General features: G+C 32.2%; 1 protein-coding gene across 1 annotated transcript in view; it reads right to left on the bottom strand.

Annotated features, from left to right (window-relative positions):
- Window positions 1–7,074: 7,074 nt before the first annotated feature.
- Window positions 7,075–8,335, bottom strand: part of LOC109342036 — a 2,967-nt gene continuing 1,706 nt past the window's right edge. Inside the window, exon 2 of the mRNA XM_019579994.1 lies at window positions 7,075–7,489. Coding sequence (XP_019435539.1) covers window positions 7,249–7,489 — 241 coding nt within the window. The 3' untranslated portion in view covers window positions 7,075–7,248. The remainder of the gene's footprint in view (window positions 7,490–8,335) is intronic.

Below are 8,335 nucleotides of genomic sequence, written 5' to 3'. Positions count from 1 at the left end.
TATATTTGATGAACTCATGATGAAGATAGTGATGGAAGAAGGAGGAAGTCCAAGAAGATTGGGTCAATCCTAGTAGAGCCACTTTTCGCCATTTGTCGCCATTTTCTAATTTATTTAATAATTGTGCAATATAGACTAGAAAATACCTTAATTTAGACTCATTATTACATGCTATAGGTCTCCTTGAAAATTTGCATAACTTTGTACGCTACTAATGATACTTACAAACTACATCTTACACGCGATATTTTTTATGGGTTGTTATTATAAATGAATATGTAAGCTTCTGATGGCTAGATCTATTAATTATATATTTCTTTTTTAATTCCTAAGAATGCTTTGGATGCTTTTATTGGAGTGCAAAGGAATTATCTTCATCCAATTATGGTTATGACTGTATTGTTTATCTCAATTTCAAAAAATTGTAATGAATGCAATTATACCACTTTTGCGAAGACTCACAAAACAATAATATTTAAACCGATCAATTCCTCCTATTAGAACATAGCCTTGATTGACACTAATAAATACTATAAAATGTCATTTGCACAAGCACAACTAATTATGGTGGGAAGTTGACAATTTTTATATTGTTAGTATCATCTCCATTAATGGAGAGGCAAATGCTTCTAAATATAAAATAAAATATAATTTTCAATGATACATCTATCTCTTTAATTATAATGAAATTACATTTTTATCATTAAAAACAATGGGGAAAATATGCATTTGACTCTTCATTAATGGAGAATATCCTTGTTCACTTTTTTATTATTATTCTAATTCATTTGAGCTTCTAATTAACTTTAAAACTCTTTATTTTGTTAAGATATTATGGTCTTTATCATGTCACATAAGCTTATCTAGACAATTCTATTGAAGTTTCTTACTACCTTTATTTATCTTGTATTATTGAACATTCCAGCATTTTCAATAAGTGGGACTCCATGTACACCTAGATCTATCAATGATATTTCTCTTCAAATACTCTTTTCAGCGGAACCTTTAACCTTTTTTTTTTGCTAAAGGAAAAATTATATTAAACTGAGCACAAGGGGTACCTACCTAATACAAATAAGGATCAAGTAGATAAATTTACAGAACTTATTGTTATACAAAGCTTTGGATCCATATACCAATTTGCAAAAGATAAAGAATTATGTGGTACAAAGGAGGTAAACCAAATTCAAGGTCTAGTTGAATTAAATCAAATAAGTGCACATAGCTTGGGGTCTTCTCCATGAAAATCACTTCATTTCTCATAATCTATACTGACCAAATCACCGCAAACCAAAGCATTCTCCACAATTTAACACAACTACCACTTCGAAGGTTTTCATGAAGATCGACAAAATCTAGAATTGTAGACGGGAATGTAGTAGGAACTTGAAACCAAGTGTAAAATCATTTCCAAATACTTGAAACAAAATCACCAGATATAAATAACTGGTCAATAGTTTCAACATATTTTTTGAAAAACGTGCAAACCATATCGTCCATCCTCATAATAATATTTCTTTTTTGTAGTTCATCCTTTGTTGGTAGCATTCTTCTTATGAGTTTCCAAGAAAACAACAAATATTTGAAGGCACACAATTAATCCAACAATTCTTTAATTGTTTACCTATAGGAGATTGTTGTTGATTCAACTGAATCAGGTAAGTAGTTTTAACCACATAGATGCCCGAGCCATCAAGCCCCCACCTCCATCTATCAATTATCTCATTTTTACACAAATGATGAATCAAATCAAATAAATTCCTAACAATAGATTCCTCTTTTCCAAATAGAATTCTCCTCCACGGAATTTCCTAAGACCAGACACCATCCTTCCAATAGCCATTATCCCCCACCCAAGCATCACGACTTGTAGCTAGATTTAATAATCTAGGAAAAACCATTTTGAGACTCTAATTGCCGACCAAAATATCATGCAAAAAAAGAATTTGAAGAGCATTGCCAATTTCCTTCCAAACCTTATCCACAAACTACCCACTTGAGGACCCATTTGGAGAGCCCATTTTTCCCAAATCCTTCCACCATCTCGAGGCAAAGTTATTCGAATGAGATTGCCAATTGTCACCATATTTTGAGTTAATTAACTTCATCTAAAATGCTTCCCTATCTTGCAACCTATGCCATCTCCATTTCTCCAACAAAGCATGATTGAACCGAAGAAGATCTCTAACACCTAGACGTCCTAGCTCCTTAGGTTTGAAAACCACATCCCAAGCCACCCAAGCAATACATTTACCCCCTCTTTTATTCCTCCACAAGAAGCGTCATTGCATGCTAACTATTTTATCTTCAACCTTCTTAGGTGTTTTATAAAGTGAAAGTATATACGTAGGAATATTAGATAAAACCAAGTTCAAAAGAGTTAGTTTCCACCAAAGATAATATACTTGCATTTCCAAGAAGCTAACCTCTTAGGCACAACCTCAATCATGCAATTCCAAGTAGATAGCCTCCTAGGATTTCCCAAACAAGAATCCCAAATTAAAGAAAAGGAAGGGAGTCAACCTTACTGAATAAGAAATTTGTCACTGTTGAAATAGTTGACTCCGATAACCTTATATCATAAAAGAACTCTTGTTGGAATTAACCTTCAGGCCTGAAGCTAATCACAGCATCTAAGAACTGTCTTCATGCATAAAAGATTTTTATGTCAAGGTTTGCAAACAATAATAGTATCATCATAACTAAATATCACAAACTTCTATACCACCTCTTCCAATCTTGTATCCCTCAATGGTCCTAAAAGATATGGCCTTTCTTACCAACCCTGCAAAGCATTCTGCTACCGCAAGGAATAGAAAAAGCGCCATCTGATCACCTTGTCGAATACATCTAGAAACTGAGAATTGAGCCGCTAGACTACCATTAACCAAAACAGATATAGAAGTCAAGGAGAGACAAACACTGGTTTATTTTATCGAGAAACCAAACCGACTAAGCGTATCATCTATGAAAGTCTAATCGGCAGAATCATAAGCTTTCTCAAAATCGACTTTGAATAGAAAGAAACCATCCTTATCCTTATTCGCCAAATGGATGACCTCGTTAATTATCATAGGCACATCTAGGATAAATTTGTCCTGAATGAAAGTCGATTGAGAATGAGAGATTATCGAACCCATAACTCCTTTTAGTCTACCCGCCACGATATTTGCAAAAATTTAATACAAATATCCAACTAGAGAAATCAGCCTGTAATTCTGGATTCTGTTTGGATTCTTCGTTTTTGGAATCAAAACAATAAAAGAAGCATTCAAACTTTTTGGTAGTTTACCATTAAGATGAAATTGTTGGATAAAAAGAATGATGTCCTTTTTAAACACCTCCCAAAATTCCTGAAAGAATTTGAAATTAAAACCATCTGGCCCGGACTCTTATTACCAACACAACTCCAAATTGCCAAAACCTCAATAATTGGTAAGAATCCCATGAACTGAATGAATATCACATTTTAACTCAAATTATAAGAGATGAGCAAATGTGGTTGGTAGAGGTACTATAGTAACGTAACCACTAGCTATATGGTTAGATAGACTACCAAAGTTGCAACCTTATGAGTATACATTCTTACTAGCATGTATATAATCAAAACTAAAGTATAAGGTAATTGTTGATTCCTTGGATGCATGGAGTAATGGGGTTTGATCGTGAAGATTGAGATAGTTGTAACCTTATGAGTTTACATGCTTACTAGTGTTGCGCCCCAATTTTCGGTTGCACGACTTGTTTAGAGTTGCCACTACATTTTATATTAAAAATGTAGAAAAATATTTTAAGCCTAATTACCTTGGGCTTTTGGATTTTTGATATCCAGGTTCGGGAGTGGGTTACAAGGTAGGGAATGTATTAGCACCCTACCCGCCCACCTTAGGCGGTACCCTTCACTAAAATATATGACTTTATTATTATTATTTTTTATTATTAAATTATTTGGTTAATTGATTAATTTAAATGATCAAAACTATTTTTTTAGTTAAGTCTGACAAGATTGACCTTGGTCCTACGTATCCCTATTAAGGGAATCAAGGCTTACATAGTTCTTTAAGTAGAAAAAGGTTTATTGGTTGAGTTATTTTAATTAAGGAAAATATATTTTTAGTCAAAAATATCTATTTTGGAAGTTTTATTTATTATTGAAAAGATTTTTAATTTGATTAATTTTTATTGTTTATTTAATTATGGAAATATAATTTAATCAATTTTAAGATTTAATCGATTAAAAAGGAGCAGCGTAGCGCGACCTTTCGAAGATGATTTGAGAAGAAAGAGGCCTCCAGGACGACCTTCTCTCCATCATTGATTAATTCTCAAACTTATTTTCGTTTCGAAAAGACATTTTTTATTCATGTTTGATGTGTATTATTTTATAAAAAAATTCACAATTTCATTAATAAGGATTTTGATTAATTATGGAATGAAATTAAATTTTATTTGGTCAAAGTATTTAATAAGATTTTAAAACCATTTTTTTAGAAATTGTAAGAATAATTATGGGGGAAATATTTAATTGCTACGTATACAAAATATTTACTATCTAATATTAATATCATAATATGTGAATACTAACAATATAATTTCAGATTTATAATTAAAGATACAAATTATGTGTGTTTGATAAAAAAAGTACATTGATATCAAGTCATACACTTTAGAAGGAAAAAAATAAAATATATTCATTTAAAGAGACCTACCAACACTGTGCAAAGCCAAGAGGGATGTTGGGACTGCTTGAGGACACGTGGCAGTAGCGGATTGGGCGAGACGCTTCTACTAGACGTCGCTGGACACATGTCGGGACGTGATTGGCTGAAGCAAGCGGGTGTAGGGTACCAAGAATGATACTGTGCGTAGGGTATCCACTCAGTAATCAGTGACACAGATTGGGTATGGGCAAGTGCAGGGAAGCAGCGAGCACTCACTAGCGTGGCACAGTTCAGTTGGGTGGAGGCGAGGCTGCACAGAGAGATCTATGTACGCTGCTGCAGGGGAACCCTTGTTCCTGCAGGTGTAGTGTTTAGGTGTGGACGGCCTCACCGAAACCAGACGCGTTTCGTGACACGATTGGCTGATGCGGGAGTCAAATGGAAGGTGTGGCTGGTATGCAGATCCGACAGCTGAGGATTGAGATGGTTGGCGGGTGCACGGTGCAGTGGCGAGGCGCGACTGTACTCAATTACTCTAAATAAAAAAGAAATTTCTCTCTCGCAATGGGAGGTTCTTTTTGGCAGTGTATTTTGGATGTTTTTCAGTGTTTTTGGGAACAAAAGAAAGAAGAATTTAACACTGCTAAACTAATCTATTTATAAAACTCTTTACCCTAACCTAATCCTAATAATTTGCTAACTGAATGGCTATCCGTTTTATTATTTTTAATTTTTTTTTTTTTATATTTTCGTTTAATAAAAAAGATTTTAAATTGGTTTACATATTTTTTTTTATATATCCAGATTAATTCAAAAAATTAAACAAAAATATGTTTGAATATGTCTAAATTATTTTACAATTATATTTTAGAAAAAGTAAAATAATAAATTATTTTATTTTTTATTTGGAATTTAAAAAGGATATTTATAAATTATAATATGTCACTTATTTTATTTATTTTATAAATTCGAGTTTAATTATAAAAATTAATAAGTAAGTAAAAATTTAATTATCTTTTATTCATTTTGTAATAAAATTCAAAAAAACAAAATAATAATAATAAATTATTTTTATCCCTTTTTTCTTAGAAAAATGATTATAGGCTTTTTTAGAGTCCATTTTAATTTAATTCTTTTTTCTTATTTTTATTATTTTGAATTTTCGGTTAACTCAACCACTTAGATTTAGGAACCTTATCAACATAAATTTAGTATTATCATTTGTTATATTTCCGGTTATCCCAATCACTTAGATTTAGAAATCTTATCGACATAAATTTAATACTAGTATTTGTTATATTTTCTAGGAAGATGTCCCCAAGTGTTTTTTTTAATTTCTCTGATTTAATTACTTTCTAAAAAACTCCATAACATGGTTTTAATTATTTTTACTCATTAAAATGAAGTAAAGTCATTTTATTATTTTCATTTAAAACATTTGGGCTTTTTCTGTGCCGGACAAAAAATGAGTGTTCACAACTAGCATGCATATTATCAAAACTAAAGTACAAGGCAACTGTTAATTCCTTGGATACATGAGTAATGGGGTTTGGTCGTGGAGATTGAGATGGAGAAGGAACTTGTTCATTTGGGAGGAAGAAGAATATGAAGAGCTCCTAAGACACCTCCATGGCTCTATCCCTAAACAAATAGTAATGATACCTGGACTTGGATTCATAGCACAACTGGATAATATACAGTGAGGAATGCATATCAAACTCTACAAAAGGTGGAAGAAAGTTGTGGTCTTATTTTCTTCAAAAGACTTTGAGTGTATAATGTTCCAACAAAGATGAAGTACTTAGTTTAGAAAATTGTCTTGAATGTGATACCAATTAAAGCGAATCTTACTCACAGAGGTGGACTAAATGCTCAAGACCCCTTCTTTGTTCTCTTTCTGGTGAGGTGGAGGAATCTACTAGTCATTTATTTTATCATGTTCTATGCTATATCTTGTTCGGAAAAAGCTTTATTTTTGTTTTGGGTTCTCTTCTATTATTCATAACGAAGTCAAGTCTCTATTTTCAATCTATGAAAACATTATAAGGTTGGAGAACAAGAAACAACAATTGTGGATGACTGTTTTGTTTGTCACAATTTAGACTATTTGACTAATTAGAAACAAAGTTATTTTTGAGAACAAGAGGTTCCAACTAGATGAGATGATGGACTGTATTTTCTGCACTCTTGGAGCTTTCTCAATGTTCACTTTCCGATCCTTTCTTCTCTTTTTCACTTATTGAATGGGTGAGTCTCACCTATCAAATTGTCTTTCTCTTTGTTAATTTAAGCATTGTATGAACAAGAGTACGATTTGTTCTCCTAATAATTTCTTTATCTCTTGATTAATTACTGACCCAAAAAACAAGAGAAAAATATAAAAATAGAGAACAATAATTATTCAAATCCAACCGCATGCAAACAATGACAACCTGAAAGACTCAGGTTCATATAGTCATAATTATAGAACAAACAGTTGGAAGTTTTCTGTTATTATACTATCCTTCGCATAAACCCTAATTTATTTCTCTTGCCAAAATTCAAGGGAAGGCCAAGACTATAGATTTCCATCTCAAGAAACAGCATATCAGTGAGATGGACCAGCTCCAAATTGTGAATCAGGTGTTGGAGATTTGTTTCCCTTGCGAAGGTACCTTCTAACCCAGACATGTTTCCCATTGATAATAAACTTCATTCTGCTTGTTCCATCAAGCAAACCATCAAGCATATGTATGGCTCCGGCGCGAAGCACGAGGCGAGCATAGAGTGGCTGTTCATGTTCTGATACTTCTTGCATGAATATAGATTCAATCACATCTCCATATCTCCTGTTTCAAGAACATGAAACAATAGATTCAATCACCAGAGAAAGTAATGTAATGAGTTAATAATAGCTTAGGTTACAAAATGATTAGTGTATATAATGAATGAATATTGCTACATGGAGAAAATCTTATCAATTCTAAAGGTAGATATTATGTCTATCAAAACACAACATAGGCTCCAATGAATAATTTTTTTCTTGTATCAATTTTAGTGTTGAATTCAATTTGTCCCCTTGAATTTTGGGAAAATTTTATTCTGCAACACTATGGACTATGGTTTTAACTTTATCATTCGGCCGATATGTATAAAGCCTTTTTTAAAGCAAGCTTATTATAAAATCCACAGTAAGTGATTAATTATATTGGCACAAAACAAGAAAATAATTATTATAATTAGAAAAATACTAAAAGAAAAATATGATAATGTGAGAGTAGGGATGGCAAAAAAACCCGTACCCGTGGGTACCCGCGTACGGGTCACAAATGGGTACCCGCGGGTATTATAAACGGGTTTTTAAAAATACCCGTAGTACATACGGGCGGGTACGGGTATTATGATACCCGTACCCGCGGGTACCCGTTATTTAGATAATTAATATATTATATTTAATTAAAATAAAAAATATATTATTCTAACATTTATTACACTATGTATATTTTTTCTTTTTACTTTGTTTACATATTTTAATGAGTTTGGTGATGAAACACCCTACAAATATTATTACATGTATAGAAAGTATAGAAACACACATGTTTTACAAAGAAAATATATAATTTTTGTTAAGGAAATGAGAACATAAAGTCACACAAATAGAAAACACCAATAAATTTAGCATTTTTGCCAAATAT

Source organism: Lupinus angustifolius, unplaced genomic scaffold (genome assembly GCF_001865875.1).
Source record: "Lupinus angustifolius cultivar Tanjil unplaced genomic scaffold, LupAngTanjil_v1.0 Scaffold_162_1, whole genome shotgun sequence".
Lineage (NCBI taxonomy): Eukaryota > Viridiplantae > Streptophyta > Magnoliopsida > Fabales > Fabaceae > Lupinus > Lupinus angustifolius.
The sequence above is the reverse complement of the archived record's forward strand: the minus strand, read 5'-3'. Positions and strand labels throughout refer to the sequence as shown.